This window comes from Psammomys obesus, unplaced genomic scaffold (assembly GCF_907164565.1).
Source record: "Psammomys obesus unplaced genomic scaffold, mPsaObe1.curated_primary_1811, whole genome shotgun sequence".
Classification (NCBI taxonomy): Eukaryota; Metazoa; Chordata; class Mammalia; order Rodentia; family Muridae; genus Psammomys; species Psammomys obesus.
Window position 1 is genome coordinate 9,470,623 of NW_026585626.1, and position 20,808 is coordinate 9,491,430.

A 20,808-nucleotide genomic window follows, 5' to 3' on the forward strand; every position below is an offset into this window, starting at 1 on the left:
CCCAACCGAGAGGCGCGCAGGTCTTCCGAAAGGCTTTGTCGCCCCGGTACCCGTGTATCGAAATAAACCTCTTGCGGCTTGCATCCGAAGGCTGGTCTCGCTGATTCTTGGGAAGCGGGGTCTCTCCGTCTAAAGAGGCTCTACCCAGAGTCTTTCAATTGGCAACATTTTTGTTTGACTTTATGTGGCAAGACAGTCTGTTTTTATTCTTATAGTCATTACAAAATGGTGCTGTATAGTTCTTTGAACACATTTATGTAGTAAAGTCAGATGTGGAAGTTTCTTCAGAGACAGTCTTCTGACTTCTTTTAAACACATGTAAGCATAGTTTGTTTTCTTCTAGCCTTTGGCCTTTATAAATATAATGGTAACCAGTGCTTTAATAGTTGCTATTACAAACAAACAAACAAACAAACCAACCAGTGCTTTAATAGTTGCTATTACAAACAAACAAACAAACAAGCAAGCAAGCAAGCAAGCAAGCAAGCAAAAACAGGAAGTGAGTAAAAGCCTGGTAGTGGTGGAGAACACCTTTAGTCTCAGCATTTGGAGGCAGAGGCAGAAGGATCTCTTTGAGTTCAAGGCCAGTCTGAACTTTAAAGTTCCAGGACAACCATGACTTTTACACAGAGAAACCCTGTCTTGAAAAGACAAAACCAACCAACCAACCAACCAACCAACCAACCAACCAACCCCAAACATACAAAACAAAACAACCCAAAAGGTGCTGTTTTTATAAAGTAGATTTGTATGAATGCAATATTTAAGACATGTGCATTTTATTTAAAATCTTTTTAGTTTTATTTGTTTGAGATGTTGTCTGCTATGTAGCTCTAGGTAATATGTCACTTACTGCATAGCTCACTGTGGCCTCAAGTTGTGGCAACACTCCTGCCTCAGCTTCCTATGTGCTGAAAGTGTAGTGAATGCTATTATGTTCTACTATAAGCCATTTTAAATGGAGATGAATGATTCCAAATTGCCTCCTTTTGGATGTTAAACATTTAAAGCTCATTGAGACTGGGCATATTTTGCACATGTGTGAGAATATGTATCTATGTATATTCTAACATTTATCTATTCATATTTACTTATCTACTTAACAGCATGAAGCATAGACTTTACTGTATTTTTTAAGTCTCTTGGTAACTACTGAGGCCGAGTATCTTTTAAGGCATTTTTAAAGGGTATATAAAGATTTTATGAATTATATCTATTAAGGCATTTTTAAAGGGTATATAAAGATTTTATGAATTATATCTATTTATTTTTGCCTTTTATACTACTTTAAAGATGCTCTCCTAAAATTCGGGAAATTGCCTGTGTATGTGGTTGTCTGGTTATGTGTGTGTGAGATGCGTTTATGTGGTATGTATGTGTCTTTTACTAGGATGGTTTCCATCTTCATGTCTTACTTAGAAAGATGTTTCTTATCCCTACATGAATATGGGACATAACTTATTTATTATAAAGCCTAACTTTTCATTTCTTCTTCGTGAATTACTCATTGACCCTCCACTACTTAAGCAGCTTTTACTGTTTGTACTATGTCTTGGAGCACTCCCAAAACCAGTAAAAAAAACATTATCACTCACTTCTAAAAACAATAATTTTCGTTTCTCACTTCCTTATTTATTCAAGTCATGTAGAAGACCAACTTTATGTTTCTAAGTGGTGAAGAACTCGGGAATGGGGAAAGTGAATGAGAGCGGAAAGAAGTTACGTCTGCAAACATGGACTGACTGATTAAAACTTCATGATGTGGAGAGGCTGGAAGGTTGCATGTCCAGAGCCTAGTCATCATTAAGCTTGGGCTTCCTCAGCTTCAAACATAGCCATTTCCCTGCCACCTCTGTGTCAGACTTAACGTTCTTGGACCAACAGATAAAAGCCTCTTGGAATGTATTAACAAAACCCAGCTTTTACCAGGCAAAAAATCTAAGGTCTGACAAGCACCTGCGGCTTACAGCTGAGATTTCTCCACTTTGCCATAGCCCCCTACTTAACGTTTCCATCAATGTATTTGAAAAGCATCTTGATTTACTATTTTTTTTTTGTTCTGTTTCTAGGAACACTTCATGAATCTGCATTCATGTTGGAACATGGAACTTGAAGTTACAAGTCTGTGTCCCCACACTGTGAGCGGCAGAAAACACCCTCTCTTATCTCCTAAGGTGAGAGTTATGCTTCCGTATGGACAAGAGAACACTGGATCTGCTGGTGGACCTGAGTTCTTAAGGCACCAAAATCTACTTGATCCTAATGCAAAACAATTTTCCTGTAAAACATTAAAATATAACCAGATCCCACATGTTTCTAGGTCCTCAGGTTTACCAATGAAAAATTTGTTATTGCTGGGTGGTCATCTTCTAAAAAAAAACCTCCTTCTTGGATCCTTTCTGAAAACCTTCAGTTTCTACCTCATCCAAGTCTTCCAAGTTTCCTGTGGGGCTTCTAGGGATAGGCATGTTTTATTTCATTCAGCCTCTTAAATTGTTTTCAGTCTCCATGCCAGTATGTTTCTTTAGCTCTGGGAAATTTTCCTTATTGCTTCTTTGATTATTAACTCTACTTATGTTCTCTAGACTCTCAATACTTGATGTTATATTTCAAATTCATAGTTAATCTAAATTCCAGATAGAATAATTTAAATTTTATTATACCCTTAGAGCATGTTAGTATTTTGGATTATTATAGCTTATTTTTTCTCATTTTCTTCGAAAATGGAAGAGCTGTGGTTTTATACACACATATATATGTCATATTTTGTAAAATGTTAGCTGCTTTGAATAGTTTCAGAAAGAAGGTACATGGTGTATATTACATAACCATATATATCTAATCCATTCATAAGAAATGTGTACAATATAAATAAAGTTCCATTATAATTCTTTGGGACTTTGTTTCATTTAAAAGAACTTACAACATAACAAAGAACCAAATATTATTAAACTATCCCATTTTGTATCAATCAATGATTTCCATGATTAAATGATAACAAAACTAAGAAATCTTTTGATTCTAGATTTCAAATGTGAGACGAGTACTACGCATTTTCCTCCCACCTTTCCCACATTCCTACTTCTCAGGTTTGCTCACCTAAGAAGTCAGAAAAAGGAACAAGATATTGTACAGACATTGTGAACATAATTGGACTATGGTACATATAATTCCATCCAATCCTAAATATTCAATGAGGTGTTTATAGAAGACAAGATTGAGGCTCAGGAAGTTTAATTCATTAGCTTAAGGATGTGTGTGTGTGTGTGTGTGTGTGTGTGTGTGTGTGTGTGTGTGTGTTAGAGTAAGTCAAACAGCTTTAAAATGATGCTATTACTAATAAATACATTTCTGAATCCTGGGTGTCACATAAAAACTCTGTACAAATATTTTCCTTAACTATGCAAATTGGTTTGATAATATTTTTGTTATTTTAAAAATGCCAATGTTTAGACCTTAAGAAAGTAGAGATTGTATTGAGTCTCCCCCCCCCCCCCCCCGAGATCTTCAGAAAACATTTCTGCATGAGCAGTCTTGTCTTGGGCTGAAGAGTTTTCAGAAAGGGCAATGGCAATGGCATGGCACACTGGGGTAAATAGCCAATCCTTACTAAGCCAAGGGATAGGTATTCTTGGCATGTTCCTGTCTCATAAGTTACACTGTGGTTCAGGAGTTGAACTACCCTAGGTAGAAAGCATAAATAATAGGTGCATTACACTAGACATGAAGCACATTGCTGCGGTGCCCTAAAATCAAAGCTACATTCTGATTATCCAAGGATACTCTGAAGTGGGCTACACCATTCTCTTTACCTATCAAATACACAAAGCAAGTGGCATCCAAGACAATGGAAATTATTTGTCAAGAACCTCTTAAGAGCCTTGACTGGCAAATGTCTTGTAAGGAAGGACAGAGGATGAAGAAATAGTATATCATATGTTCATGTTATATCTTCTGGATAATAATTTTGTGGGTTTTTTTTTTTTTTTTCACAAAAGACTCAATGAGACCAACAGGAGCCAGAGTACACTCTTAAACAGACAGGCTGAATATTAGAAGACCTGAATCCAGACATGAGATGAAGATGTAAGAGCAAAGTAAGTAGTCAAGGGGCTAGGACATTCAGGGGACTGTGGTAAGAAAAGCCGCTCAGGGGAGTGAAAAGGAAACACCTAGGAGCAACTTGCCTTTGGCTTGATTTTATACATGAGAACACTGAAAGCATTGGTTTGCTGTCCCAGAACAGCTTGTTGTCTGTGCAGAGGTTCATCTGTACTCTTTAAAGACATATATATTGATGGCAGAATGCTGAATGAAAGCAGGTTATACTTGAAGAACATGGAACATCCTTGCTCTAGCCTGACTAAGGAAGATAAGCACTGATGGAGTGGGTACTAGTTCCTTGCCCCCCCCCCAAAAGTGTCTAGAATATTGGAACAACTAAGAAGTGTAACAGTGTTGGCTACTATTGTAATTTGCACTGAACAAAAGGCTCCTTTATAGTTTAATTCTAAAAACCAGGAAGATATTTGAGGCTACCATCATCACCATCTCTACAGGTCCTATGGCAACATCCCATAAGTAATGCAAGTGGCTGTTCTTATTCTTTCACTAGAAACAAGAGGTTCAGTAACTAGTCCAGCTCATCTAGCAAGGCAATGACACAGCTAGGACTTGGACCCTGGCAAAGCTACACTACCCTATCTTTCTGGTAAGACCCGTGTCATATACCCTGTAGAAAATGTGGCCTAGCATTAAGGAAACATGAGATTGAATGGGGACTTTGAAAAAAAAAAAAAAAAAAGGCAAATTCTGACCTTGTTCTCAAGAAATGACAATGACACACAAACAAACAAACCAAACACACTGCTTGCTAGCTTGCGTTATATGGTTTGTTGAGTTAGTTTTCTTAATATACTCAAGGGTGATCCACCTTGGGGTAACAGCACCCATAGAATGAGCTGTGACCTCCCATATCAAACAAGGAAATGCTCCACAGAGGTTTACTTACAGGCAGATCTCATGGGGGCATTTTCTCAGTCAAGGTTTGGTCCTGTCAGATGAATCTCGCTTGTGTCAAATTGAAAAGAAAAAAACAAAACAAAACAAAAAACCCACCTACCCAACACAATTGACCCTTGTCAACTTGACACACTAAGACATCATCAGTCTTTCCTTTTTTATTTGTCCCTAAGATGGCATGTTGCTATCTTTTTTTTTTTTTTGAGACACGGTTTCTCTTATGCTCCTGGCTATCCTGGGTTCACTGTGTAGATCAGGCTGGCCTTGAACTCACAAAAATCCACCTGCCTCTGCCTCCTGAGAGCTGGGATTAAAGATGTGCTTAATTAAAAATATAAGTGGCAAATATATATATAATGTAATATATATAATATATAGTGTAATACACACACAAATATATATATGTATATATACACACATGCACACACACATACATATATATATAGTGTAAGTGGCCCTGCCATAGTCTTTCCTTCTGAAACTTCATAAGCTAGGCCTCTATTGTCTGCAATGCTCTCAGGATTACCTTTCAAGTTCCCACAACAACAGATAAGTATTAAGCTCTGAGTATCAGTGGCTTTTCCTGCCTAGAGTTCCAAAGTCCTTCAAAAATCCTCCTCATACCATGGTTTAACATAGTTAGGTCTGTCAAAGCAATACTTAGACTTGGTACCAATTTCTGTCTCACTGCAATAAAACACCATGACCAAGAGCAACTTGGGGAGGAAGGACTTTTTTTCAGCCTACAACTCACAGTCCCTCACTGAGGGAAGTCCGAATGGGAACTCAGGGTAGGATGCTCTCCATCGCATGCTCAGCCTGCTTCCTTAGACGACTCAGGACTACCTGCCCAGGGATGGCCACTGTCCTCAATCATAAATCAGGAAAATGCACCACTAACTTGCCTATGGGCAATCTGTTGGAAGTATTTTCTCAACTGAGGTTCCTCTTTTCAGATAACATTTATTTTTTATTTTTCTTTGTCAAGTTGAGAAAAACAAAATAAGAAAAAAAACCCAAACCAAAAAAAGAAAAAATAATAATTCATTAACCAATTCACCAAACAAACCCAGCCAGGACACTCATTAATTTAGTAGTCCATAAAAATCACATTGTCAAACTAAGAAAACTGTTTGTCTTATAACATTATGATAAACACACTGGAGCTGTTTGTCCACCTTAGGCTCACCACTCACCACTCTCAACAGTATAGACACTTTCAAAGAAACTCCTTTGTTTAAAACACTATCTCTTCTGGTGCTTCTGGGAGGAGAAGCTGTCTCTTATTTTATTGACTTGGCCCCTTTCTTCTTGATGGTTCCCAAGGGAAGTCATCTACAGACAAGTGATTCTTGTTAAATTAATGTGACTCCCATCTTCCTCCTCAATTTCTCCCCTTAGAAGCAATCAAATGAAACATAATGATGGCTACTTGGGATATGGAATATTATCTCTTCAGGTGGTAAGCATATGTATGTATTAATATATATGGCACAAATAAAAACTTTCAAGATATTTATGGCAATGAAACATCTAAACTGATATAAAAGAAATATATAGAATTAAATCTTAAAAAACAAAATTTTCAGTAGCAAATGTTTTGTGATTGATATCTATAATACAAAATATAAAAGAAAGCTTTCTAATCATTTTCTAAAAATTATTTATTGCCCTAAATCATGAGACTTTATATTCCTTTTTCTTAAAAAACAAACAAACAAACAAACCAAACCAAACACACTACTGCGTGACTGTATGCAGTCAATGGTTTCTGAAAGTGTGCTTGATACTCACTTCATTTCTTCATTTTCTTTATTGCTTTCTCCTGTTCAGCACAGACAGCTGCCATCCAGCTGCCACCACTCACTGTTCTCCCTGCCAAGCTCCTTAGGAGGCATGCTGAGGGAGCACACATGACTCCCAGGTCAGAGATGCAGGGTCACCTCCTTGCTCCACCCTCTCCAGGGTCTTCAGCACTGGCTAAGAATCCATGTGTCATGAGGTGACTGGAACCTTCCTTATCAGAGTGACACCCTCTCTGTCACAGTGTTGGCGGGAGGCGAAGGGAATTCTAAACGCTTTCAGAAAAAGGGCTAGTTTCAAACTAAGTTGTCTTGACTGGTCATCTACAGCAAGAAGCTAGTGGCACTGTGGGAAACCATGGGGCCAACAAAACAGCTTGACAGAGAGCAGGTACTTAAACAAATGCTTCTTGGATAAACTAGAATAACTATTGTTGAATATGGAATCTCAGTGAAAGAAAACGGAATGATGACTTGTGCTCTAATACAAACAGTTCATTATATGGATATTTTAAATTAATATCCATATAAATTAATTAATGGTATAAGTTTTAATACTGTATTATTCTCAATTTAGACTTAAAGAATCCATATGACATAAATATTCTCTTTATGACATATTTTACCTAAAAGATGCAAATAAAAATTAATAAAGCAATCTTAAATATTTATTATTTAAAATCCCATAGGAAGTTCTGAAAAACTAAACTCATGGATAATAAAAATGTTTTTGCTTTTGACTATAAACCAAACTATCACAAACTAATTATCACAAACTATTTATGACGATTTGTTGCACGGGTTAAATTGGATGACAACATTTTAAATATAAAGGTGATACTTATATCAAAAACAGGTTGTAAGAAAGACGGTGGTAATTTTTTAGGTGAAATATGGGTAATCATAGCATAGAAACAAAAGTTTGCCAAATGTTACAGAGAACCTATCCAATAACAAAAGTCCCTCCTTGTGCCAGCTGCCCTACAGAGAATAATGGTTAAAATGACCTCAAACATAGGCTGAATCATATTTTGCAAAGAAAAAGACTGTACAGTAAAGAGAAAAGTCACATAAGAGCTTGATGCCACCAAAGCAGGACTTGAGTGTAAACTTTTGTTTTACACAACAGTGCCACTTAGTGGCCAAGCTATGATAGTGGTCCGAAACACTGAATGGAGGGTAGGGCCAGAAAATGAGTTTGGGAAAATGAGTTTGGGACTTGATACTGAAGGTAGGGTAGCATGGGGTGAGGTAGCAAATGCCAAAGAATGAGAGGGGTAGGGAAGGGCCAGAGGAAAAGAGTGAGAGACAGACAGAGAAAGATAGAGAGAGAGAGACAGAGGTGGCAACTGTACCTTGGAGGTCAGTTAGAGCCTGGACAGGAACAGAAACCTGAACATCGCTTCCTGTAACTACGTCGCCTGGATTTCATAAGAAAAAATAATTAGATATGTTAAAGGAAAACAGACAACCTTTTGTCTTTCATACTCAATGTTGTAATATTTTATGAAATCATAAAAATATAGAATAGAAAATTCAGTGAAAGCTTACAAAAACAAATATTTTTAAAGTAATTTCTTTAAAAGGATGTTTCCTACAAAGATTTTATGTCTGCTTTTACTAAAAAAAAAAGCATAGAAGTTTCTACTACACTGGGGATTGGAACCTCAGCAATAAAAGATTTTTCTGAGTAGATTTTATGATATTACAAGTATTATGTGATTTTTATATATCTTTTAAGAAGACTTAATCAAACGGAAGTTATACAACATTTATTAACAGGCATTCTTTCAAAACTGATTTATTTCTATATCAGAAAATATTTCAGACTGGACATTAAAGCAAATTCCTAAGACCTAAGCAAGCTCTCATTTCATGTTACCCAGTGAAAAGATTTTCAAGCTTACCACATGCATTTTCAAATGCATCTGTGAATTGCGTACCTTTAACTTGACATCCTTTTATAGGCAATATTTTATTACAAGTTGAAATGATAGTAAGTGCTTATAATAAGGCAGTGTTCAAATAAGAGAGAGAGAGAGAGACGAATAGGGATGGGAGAGCACATTTCGTAGCCCAGACAAGTAAAAGGAGCACAAAAGTAGATGCCGCCAGGAGTATGGCACACAGACCCTGGACTCCATCTCGTCTGCTCCTTTCTGGCGTGACAGTGTTCAACAATGAGCACAGTCTAAGTCATCACAACAGCGCCCTGACTAAGCAAAGAAAGGAAGTCTTTTAAAGGGCACCAAATTTCCCATGCATAGTCTACGATTTAACAGGCTTGCTGCTTTAGCTTTTTTTATAGATACGTTACATATACAATATATAATGTGTGTATAAATTCATTTACTAATGTAAAATTGCTAATATACAGATTTACATATACAATAAAATACTACACACATATCACAGCAAAAATCAACTTTTAATTTAAAAAGCATCCCTCAGTGTTCTTGCTACTTAATATACTGTCGTCTATAGCATGGTTACATGGTGTCATCACACCATTTCTATCAACTAACAGAATACAGAGATGCTCTATAACCGAAATAAAATTTGTGAATAGGAACATATCCCAAAGAAGCGCTTTAAGTAAAAACGAAATGGTTACAACTTGAGTTTTCATAATACAGTTAACTAAATTGACTGATAAATGGGGGGCCTAATTTCCTTGCATTTTCAATCTATGCAATAACTCATTTTGATATGTAGATCTTCAAAGATCTCTGTCTATTTAGACACTGAAGACTCATTTTAATATTTAAAATAAATATTACTAAGAACATAAGGGCACAGCTCTGCTATCTCCGTTTACGTCAATGAATATACAAACGACACCATGCACTTTAAGTCACATATGCATGGATCTGGGTAACATAACTTCCATTTTATAGAACACAAATAAATATCCTATAAAAGCCATAATATTTCCATCTTTACAAACAACCAACTTTCCAGCAGAGTACACTAGAAAGGCTGCCACAGCATCTCTCCTCAAAGGCAGCTGGTGGCTGGTTCTGTCTGGATGAGCCTCTGGACAGGTTGCTGTGCTCATGGTTTGTCAGTAAGGACAATAAAGCAGGCTGTCTGTGGGAAACTAGCACCAAGGGCCCGTGCTGGAGGAGTGCTCTTCAATGGAAGTTAGTAGCACAGCTGTCACCCTGAGCAGACTCCTGGCTGTCACTCCAGACCTCTTGGTTTAGGGAGAATACAGTCAGAGCTTCAGGTATTAGTTAGGGTTTACCAAAAGTTGCACAGAGGAAGATCATAAAGCAAAAAGCTCTTTTTTTTTTTTTTTTTTATCTCTATCAATGGTTCTTTGGCCCTTTCCTTTATCTAATCTTTCATGTTAGCAGGAACACTAGCAGGGATTTTGTTGTTAATATACAAAGTAGACCAGTTTTTGTTTTTGTTGTTATTTTGTTTTGTTTTTTATTTTTTTGAAAGGGGAGGTGCTAGTGGGAGTTGACATAAGATAAATGAACCAGAAACAAGTTAGAAGATCTGTTAAAAAAAAAAAAAATCAAGGGCAATTTCTCTTAGGATAGGGATCAGTTACAAGATGCCTCAGTGATACTCATGTTCCAATACAGTGCTGAAGTGCTCTGTTGTTGCCTTATAACTGGGGAATTAGTATTCAGCAATTGTTCCATCTCCATGCGCTTCCTTTCTCACTTACTGTGATATTAATACTTGACATTTCCTTAGAGATACAACTTTATATTTCTATAGTCATTTGGCTTGGTTTCTCAGAAAATTTAAGCTAAAGCATTAAGAGATTCTCTGACTCATTTGCCTGCCATCAGTCAGAATTACAGCAGACTAAAGCTTGTTATCAAAGCAATATTGAAATCATATTTGTTTAGAACAATAAAACAGTACAATTAAGAGATATATAAAATAACATTCATTTCCATTCTGGAAGTGGGCATGTCTCCTGGCATTAAGATACATACATTTTCAACATGTTAATGACTTGATGTCTCCTTTTCTTTAAATCATGTGTGACAATCAACATTAAAAAGAAGAATGTAATTTTAAGTGAGATACTCTCATAGAAGGTAAACTGAATATTCTAATAAACCTTAAATACTAATCATATAGAACCTAATATTTCATATAGACAAAGTAATATAAAAAATAAAAACATGATGACAGCAAAGTACATGCATGTGCATGGCACATTAATTGGCATCACCAGGGACTAAATTCCAATTTAAATACCAATATGTAAAATCTTTATGATAATTTTGTATGCGATGTCCTTAGGCAAAGTAAGTAAATTTATTTTAAATTTTGTTTGTGGTTGCATTACGGTTGCTATTGATTCCAATAAGTACTGAATGCTGCTATTAATATAGGTATTCCTGTAAGGCATAAGTCAAGTTTTAGTTGGGATGTTTGTAAGACTGAACAGCCATAAATTACTATGCTTTCTGTGCAGTTTTTGCCATCATGTTGCTATTTCTTAATTCCAGTGTATAATTAATATTTTCACCAGTAAAAAGAAATATATTTGTTTCTACAAAAGGCTCTCTGTGGGCGGAGCTTAAGGGAGGAAAAGCAGTGGGCAGGCCCCGAAAGAAAACAGAACAGCATGCATGCTCAAGACAGTGTCTTCCTCAGCAAATGAAGCACATTGCCTCCATCACTCCTCAGGTTGTCTGCTCTTACACCCATTTTATGGCTGTACCATTTAGTGTATGAACATGAATGCTTATTTTGGCTGCTTAAGATTTCATTTAGCTTTTGTTTTCTCCTAAAGATTCATTTTGCATTCCATAGCAATGAAACGCTTGGATGAGATGAAAAGCCACAAGCTTTCTTCTAAATCATTTACATGTTGCTAAATGCTGTGACTACTATAGCCCATGTTACTGGGTCTTCCCATTTCAGATTCCTCTGAAGGATATCAGGACTCAGAAGCACTTATCATAGCGATATCAGAGAACAGTCAACTGCTGAGTTCTATGTGGAGACAGTTCACACTATCATACGTGATGGGCATCTATATAACAAAATGTAGGACACACAGCAGTACAAATGCTCAAAAATATGTTGGCAAATACCTCATAAAATATACTTAAGAATACAACATCTAATCTACAACTTTAAAAGATCACATACAATAGATATTTGTAAAATTAAGTTTTTATGAATTTCTGCTTGAGTGATGGTTTCTCACAGGCAAGTGAGAAAAATCTCAGGCTACCCTTCGGGTTCTTTGGATTTACTGGAATTTTCTCCTACCTTTGTTCAACTGTACTGGCATGCTTTCAGATTTCATCAGTCTCTGCTGTTGCTGCTGCTGTTGCTGCTGCTGCTGCTGCTGCTGCTGCTGTTGCTGCTGCTGTTGTTGTTGCTGCTGCTGCAGCAGCAAATGATGCCTAGTGGTTTCTGTGGAGTTCCTTGTGGGCATGGCGGAAGAAAAAGAACTGCTGCTGTTGCTCCCAGGTACAGGGCAACCCATACTGCCTGGAGCTGAGGCTGGGGAAATTAACTTTCTTCCGAAGTTGATCAGGCTGTTGGAGACCTTTTGTATATTCAGGGGAGTACCCCTGGCATTGGCCCTTTGAGATGAAAAAGAGAAAAATCAAATGAAGTGGGTAAACATTATTTAACTCAGAGGATAATGCATCTCACATACTCCAATGGAATAAAAACAGCATGTCTAACCTTGAAAAAGGCTGTTTACTAAGTCAGATATATAAAGAAGTACAAACTTAACAGCATTGTGTCTTATGGAAAATGAGTATCATCAATCATTCTCTTCAATAAGGCACATTTTGTGTCAATGCTGTGCTTGTTTCTAAGGGTACAGCTGCCCAAGCAGGTACACTTCGACTCCTGAATACTCTAGTTAAAAAGAAATAAGTTAGTCTGACTTTCTTAGCTGTAACAGAATACCTGGCTTAAATAACTTAAGGAACTGAGGTAGGACAGAAAGAAGAGAAATTACAACATAGGAAAGAAAAGAAGCTCTTTTCCCTAGAGTCTGTTAGATGCCTCTAGCCAGCTGAGAACCAAAGATTCTAACAAAACTCACACCATTTGCTTAACAGCTTTCTCTTCTCCTAATTATAAACCTATAACTCCTTCCAGGAGTTTCACTAGAAACGCTTGTACATACAGCCCCAGGGGCTTCCGATTTTATGTTATCAGACGATAATCCCATCCAAGGCATCTCTGGAGCCACTTATAACTAACTCACTTGTCAAACCCAGGCAGGAAAGGTAGGAAGCTTCTTAGCAAGTGTTTGAGATGCAATGTGAGAGCCACCAACACACTACACATGGCTAATGCAGAGACATTTAATTACAACTCTCCCATTGTAAGCTCAAGCCTAACACTTGGGGATGGAGTAGCGCTCTTTCTTTGATAATCTTTGTACTTAAATCTGCACCATAAATGTCTTTTAACAAACCAGGGCTCTTTTTTGAGAAGCCTTATCCATATTCTGAGGTGTGTCTTTCTTTCCAAGTGCCTCTTTACCTCTTATCTTTGGACTTTAAAACTATATGAAAATCTCCTTTTTTAAAATAAAGCCTGTTTCATACTGGCTTATCGTAAAATTTGTTTCTTAGCTGAAGACAAAACTCTATTTAGGTAAGTTGAGACCTCTAACTTTAAGGCTGCTGAAGGTGACAGTGTGGACCACTGACTGGAGAGCAGGTTTATTTTGGCTCATGGTTTAAGTCGGTAGATAGCTGGTTTCATTACCTTGAGTGTCAGGCAAGGTCAAGTCTGCAGTATGGAAGCATACTGCAGAACAGAGCTGCTGGCTTCACCGCAAGCAGACAGATTAGACATGAAGGGCCTAGGCAAGAAATTTCTGATAACCTATTTTCACCAACCGTGTGCTACCTCCTACTTTCTAACACCTTCCAAAAATGTCATCATATTAGGAATCTATGAGTGATTAATACACTGAGAAAATCAGAGCTCTCATGATCCAATTATTTCTCAATAGTTGGATGTACCAGTTAAGGACCAAGCTAGAGACACGAAACTTTTGGGAGGAAAATTTTATATCCAAACCATATTAATATAAACATACTTAGATATGTATATGATTTTTAAATCTCCTTTGTAGTATAAAGGAAATCCACAAACATAGCTGGACATCTTCTCTTGGTAAAGATCCAAAAGTCCACACCTATTGTACTCCACCATGTACTAGGTACCAACCCCTTAGCTATCCCTACCTCCCCCAGTCTGCTATCTCACAATGTCGTTCTTGTCTTCTCTTTGACAGGACCTGCGCTACAAATGTGTCTGGCAAAGAGAGTGGACCAAACAATTAATTATATGAACAACTATCTCCTAAATGATCCACTTTTGTAGTATATTTCAGGGCTATTAACCTGGACTAGTTATGATCATAAATAATTTTAGTTGTAGGAGGTAGTACAACTCCATGACAATATCGAAGTTTATATTTTTACTTCTCAAATCATTAGTAGGCACTTCACTTCTTATAAAAGTGAAAACAAGTTTATTAGATTTTAGTTACCTTGACTTTTACTGTCATTTCTTTCTCCCATATCTACTTGGCAGCACTTTCAAAGCATTTCTCCTTTTCAGGTGACAGCTTTCTGCCTGGCATTACTAGCTGCCACTGTGAAACAGAACCAACCTATAGTTCTGTAATAAAAAGGAAACACCATCATGTTTCTTCCTTCTATAAAGTCTCCTCAAATGGCATCAGCTAATGTTATGGACTAGCTACTGGAAGGCTTACACTGCACTGGAAAAGAACTACTCATATTTAAGTGTTATAAAAGAAAGATTTACTTACTTATATCTCAATGCAGTGTAAAAATAATTTAATAAAATTAATTCAAATGATTCCTTTTATGTGAAGTTTCATATTTGCAGAATTGAGCTGCTTAATGGTTTTCTGAAAATCTGTTAAAACTGTTTCCTAGTGGAAGTAAGGATATACAATGCTTAAGCACCACTTACTTTTCAGTTTTTACTAGCTCCTAATGAAGCAGGACATACTCAATAATGCACACACCATAGCTGGGAAATGAGAAGGGTCTCAATCCATGTTTACTGCATAAAAAAAATGAATGAAATAAAAAGGACTCATCAGTTCTGGACTAATGAGGTGGTCGTCTCTGCCACTGTCACTCAGCAGCCTGCACATGTCCTATTCCGAGTGAGTGGCAGCACAAGGGTGGCTGACATGTTCATCTGCATTTCTGCCTTGCTTGCGTGCAAATCAAGATCCATAATTCAAAGATATGAAGAAATGTATAATGTTGCTACCCCTTTATATAAACAAAAATGTACTAGTCAAATTCCCAGATTGCCAGTTGTGAAATTTATATGTTGATACAAGTACCAGGAAACAGCTACAGCATTATCAAGAGAGTATGGTTAATGTATCTTCATTACTACTAATAACCACAAAAACATAGAGATCAAGCTTGTGCTGAGAATTTTTTCTTCATCTGAACAGCTTTTAAAAAGAGATGAGCTTCTTTTAAAAATGTTCTTGTTTTTTAAATATAGTATTCTTCATGTACTACTCAGAACTTCTACAAGTATAGTTTCTTTTTAAAACAACTCCTGAAGGCAAGTTTTTTAAGATATAAGATCATGTACTTTTAGGAAAAGTATGTTTTCCCTGGCTTGTTTTTCCAGGCAAGACAGTTTTTACATCAAAGTTATTCAATTTACTGCTGGATAAGACAGCAACCTCCTTCACATGAACTAATAAAGGCCTGTGATAGTACTAGTGGCTGTGGTGTACACTATGAAGTCATGGGAATTAATGTAGTTGCCAGATCTGAAGAAGGGCAGGGACTGGAAAAGGAGTTACTGTGCAGTGTTGAAAGAACCAGCCAGAGAAATCTGGAATAACAGCACACTGAATAGCCAAATCCATGTGACTGAAGTCTCTGTGGGTATTGTCTGCTGTCAGAAAGACAGCACACTTAAGACAGATTTAAAATAGTGCCGAGAACTTACTGACTTTCGGCACTACCTTTTCAGCAGCATTTTCTGAAGAAGCAAGAATCTCCCTGAAATATTAGCATCATAATTCAGCTCTGACTGTACTATTTTGGGATTTTTTTTTTTTTGATCAGTTTCAGTGACTGTGGAAATGGGTGACTCTGGCTGCCTTTTCTACTCCCTCGTTTCCCCCTCAGCTTAAAGAGCTCTAGAGTCTTCACTACCTTACATGCAGTGACCTTTTACATGACCCATTTCAGGCACCATCTAAAGTCTTTCTGAAGCTTTAAACAAAAATCGTCTTTTCCCTAACAAAACCCAAAGACCCCCAAAAGACAAACATAATTCCTTCCACTAAAAATAATACAATTTTCTTAGATTCTTGTCTATATTTGTGAAAAAGAACCTTTTTCAATTTATTTTAAAGTATCTCCTTACCTTACATTCTGAAGTACAATTTTCTGTTATTTCTTTTTACAATATTCTCTTCCTCAAGGCTGAATGCTTGGTTTGTTCATTCATTTGTTCATTTACTTATTTTTTCTTCATTCTCTGTCTTTCCAATGACAGCATTTAAAGGCATATATTTTTATCTGATTTTATTTCTAATCTCACTTTTTTAAGTCTACTGACATAATTGTTATGTAGGTACAATTTGATTTTTTCAGATGGTTATGTTTGTTGCATGAAAACAGAAATATTAGAAGGTAGTGTGAAAATATTCTAACCTTTTTAAACTATTACAAAAGCTATAAATTTAAAAATTAGATTGACTTAGATAACTTTTTTATTAATTACTTGGACCTGGATAGAATTTAAATGATCACTATAGTTCACTCAAAAGCCTGCTCTTCCAGAGGACCCAAGTTCTATTCCCAGGACCCACAAGGTGGCTCACAGCCATCTGTAACTTGTAACTCTAGTTCCAGAGGATCTGACATCTTTTTTTTTTTTTTTTGCTTTTACAGAAAACAGCCACACCTGTGGTGCAGACAATATGTTCATAAGGCACCCATGCACATAAAATAAAATTTAAAAACTAAAAAAATTAAACATCAAAACCCCCAATCTCAAGTCAAAAAATGGGATAAGAAATCAGACAATTCTCAAAAGAAACACAAATAAATATTTTGCAGTGTTCAACATCTCCAGTCATTAGGGAAATGCAAATAAAACTACTTTGAGATACCATCTCACCCAGTTGGAATGGCTGCCATCCAGAAATCTGACAGTCAGTGGTGAAAGAGTGCAAAACAGGACAACCATTATGGAAATCAGTATACATGTCTTCTCAAAAACTTATCCCATGACCCAGCTATACCATTCCTGTGTATAGGATATCCACAAAGGACTCCATCCTCTGTGGGCATTCATGTTTCTTGCTGCTCTTTGCATGGTGGTAGGCTAAATGCCCACCAACAGATTAACAGGTAATGAAGATGTAGTGCGAATGCATAATGAAATTTTACACAGCTCTAAAAACCATGAAATTTTCAGGAAAACAGGTAAATCTGGAAGGTAAAATAGTAAGCAAGGTAACTCAAACTCAGAAAGACAAAAACTTCTTCGATGTTCTTTTTCATATGTGGATCCTAGTATGTAGTGTAGGTGTGGGGTCTGTGGGTGTATAAGTCTTAAAAACTAGAAAGGAGACAGAGAGGGTAAAAGTCAGTGATGAGGAAGAACCTGGGGTGGGCTAAAGGACACATGGGACATGAAAGAGGAAAAGAGACTTGGGGAAGGACAGGTTATAAAAGGGGGTCAGGGACAGCAAAGGAGTAAAGAGATGAGGAGGAAAGAGAATCTATCATATCTTGTTCAAAAATGCTTTAATGCTATCTAATACCTTGCAGAGTAGTTAAAATAATATTAAAAGATTACTTTTAAGTGCAAAAATGCATACACATTTTTTGGGGGTGGGGAGGAACAACCTCCCCTTGCATTCCTATGTACTGCTAGTTTGTTATTACTGATGTACTCTGAGTCGATTATGGCTCATATTTATTTATTTATGCTTCTACACAACAACCTCTGTGAAAATTTAAGACAGTTGCCAGAATTGCAAAGTAACACTATTTTAGATTATTGTAATATCTACATTAGCATTCACGACTACTTTCAAGATAACTCTAACATCTAAGCTAGCGTTAAATATTTTATTGGTAATTTCATATATGCAATTAACAATAATTGGTAATTTTTTTTTATCAAGCCTACCCTCTATTCTCTCTCCTGCATTTTCTTCCTGATACATCCCTACCACCACCATTCCCTCCTAATTTTACATGCTTGCCCCCCCCCCTTTAAACTCACAGGGCATACTTAGTGCTGCCAGCATATGCATGGGTGAAGGCCCCCTACTGGAGCACAGGTGCCCTCTCAGGGACTGCATTCTTCCCACACTCTCTTTGAGAACATTGCCCATCTACAGCCTTGAACTTGCATTTCTCCTGCCTCAGCTTTCTGAGTGCTAAGATTACAAGTATATGCCATCAGACTTAGCTTCTAAAGGTATTTATATCTAACTTTAATTTGCATGTCATAATATGAATCTTGCTATCTTTATTTTTTGTTTCATTTTACTTTTTGAGATATGGTCTTTATTTTGTAACTCTGACTTCCCCCACTGCCCTGGAACTTACAAGGCAGACTAGGGTGGCCTCAAACTTAGAGAGATCCACCTGCCTTTGTGTGCTAGGATTAAAGGTGTGGATCTCTACACACAGTTGAAAAGAAATCCTCGGAAGGAATCTCAAGGAACTCCAGATTTTATAAGATGTTATTGAAACCACAGGATAAAGCCTTTATTAATTCTTAGAAGTTGTAAGGGAAACATCTCCATTCAGCTCTAAAGACTACAGTTCTGGCTGGGTGTGAAGTATAGGCAAGAGAGTAACATTCAAAGGACAGTCTTGGCCTGCGATACAAGAGACCCTGTCTCAGTATCTTCATTAGCCCCAAATGACTACAATTCTCTTAACATATGGCAGATAGACTGTTTCCCAATATGATGCAAAGCAAAAGAAGCAGTGATTATTGTGAATAAAAAGGGTGGCACTGATAAATGGATAGGTATAAGGTGTACCCTAGAGCTTACCTAATTGGGTCTGAACAATTTATAACATTGGTTAAACTTACAGTAATGAGTAACTAGCAACTATACATTAATCATATGATATAAAGCCATTAAGTTTCCCAAAATATATCTACAGAAATAAATACTTGTATTTCTGGAGTGGTAGCCTTAACTAATTTATTTTCCGGTTTTGTGAACAGAGTCTTATGATTCATTCCAGCATGTAGCCACAGCTTACATTCACTGTCTTAGTTGTCAAGGAAAAAGCCTCAGGCTTAGAAGAACACACTAAAAAGAAAGAAGACATAATTTTGAATGGCTCACTCACTGGGAAGGTGGTTTTTTTTTTTTTTTTCCTTCACCTTTCTTTCCACAATTTGAGAATCACCAAATACCTTACAAAAAATTTAGGGTAGTTGCAGTTAATCATATATTGAGAACTGACTGCTAAGGCAGGAGTACTGACATCAATAAAGCATAAGGAAAACATGAGTGCATAAAAGGCAACAGTCATATTTTTACAAACAAAGGCACAAACAGAAAATGAGAATTAGTTTTCTCTTGTTTAAAAACTATATAAGACATCTGTAATAATAATTTTTAAGGGCTAAGAATGTGAAAGTCTAGCTAAATAAAGATAGAATCTAGATCCCTAAGTATCAGTTCTTTCCAAACTCTGTATAGGTTTAATTCTATTCCTAGGTTTGATCATAAAAGTTGCCTGGAAATTCAAGACTGAAAATAGCCAAAAAGCAAAAGGAAGAAAACTGGAAAGACAGCAAAGTAAAAATCAACTTTTGCTAAAATATACATAATGAAATCCAGTGTGTTATAAGAGAACAGGCAGAGTCAGAAAGGAACCTCAACATAAGTGGCACACTGATCTTCAACCAAAAATTTAATTTCCTTCAACCAGAGAAGGAGAGATCTTTAAACAACTGTGTTGGAAAGCTGGATGTGTATTTACAGTTGTTTGAATGAGAAGGGGCCCCATAAGCTTATATATTGAATGTTTGATCCCTGGCTGGTGGACATTTTTGGAAGGATTAGTAGGTACAGTTTTGTTGGAGGAGGTCTGTTACAGGGGTGGGCTTCGGTGTCTCAAAAGCCCATACCAGGCCCAGTCTTAGCCTCCTGCCTCTTGCCTGTGCACCAGGAAGTAAGTTTTCAGCTATTACTATAGCACCATGAATGCCTGCTGTCATGCTTTCCACCAAAAGATGATCATGGACTCTGAGACTCTAAGCAAGACTCCAATTAATTATTTTTTAAATATGAGCTGCCTTGTTCATGATGTCTCTTTATACCAATGGGACAGTACTAAAACAGTACTAAAACTGAAGAGATAAACCTCATCTCTTACATCACCCTATCTACAAAAATCAATTTGAGGAGAATTACAGACTTACATACCAATAATGGTACCATACAACTTCTAGACAAGATGAGATCTCCGTGGTGCAGCATCATTTTAGCATCCCTGGGCTGCACTGATACTGTGTGTTCCAGTGGTATTCAGGCCTGGCCTCTTACTGAATCCTGGAATATCACCTCCAAGCCTCTTGTCTAACAATAGTGTCTAGAGCTGCCATCTTGTATCCCAATATGCACCTTATATCTGCTGGTCTGCCCAAGACCCCCTGAGTGCGAACCCTAGTGCCCTCCCGCGGCCCCATTTCTACTCCAACAAGATGAAAGAAACGATCATGAACCAGGAAAAAACTCGCCGAACTGCAGACACAGCGCGGTGGTTCATAGAGCAGCCACAGCAGATGATAAAAAACTTCAGTTCTCCTTAAAGAAGTTAGGGGTAAACAATATCTCTGGTAATGAAGAGCTGTGGATGGAAAAGCACACTTGCTACTGAAGAAGATGATGATGAAGTTCCAGATCTGGTGGAGAATTTAATGAGTGTCTAAGAATGAGGCAAACTGAACCGAG

General features: G+C 37.0%; 1 protein-coding gene across 8 annotated transcripts in view; it reads right to left on the reverse strand.

The window, feature by feature from the left end:
• The window catches only part of Tbc1d5 (TBC1 domain family member 5), a 458,701-nt gene that overhangs the window by 65,667 nt on the left and 372,226 nt on the right, over positions 1-20,808 (reverse strand). For 7 of the 8 annotated variants that reach the window (XM_055614078.1, XM_055614055.1, XM_055614062.1 and 4 more), the window contains 2 exons: positions 12,078-12,397; positions 8,180-8,245 (listed from right to left, as the gene is read on the reverse strand). In XM_055614078.1, coding sequence (XP_055470053.1) covers positions 8,180-8,245; positions 12,078-12,397 — 386 coding nt within the window. The remainder of the gene's footprint in view (positions 1-8,179; positions 8,246-12,077; positions 12,398-20,808) is intronic. The other variant, XM_055614085.1, reaches the window with a different exon arrangement.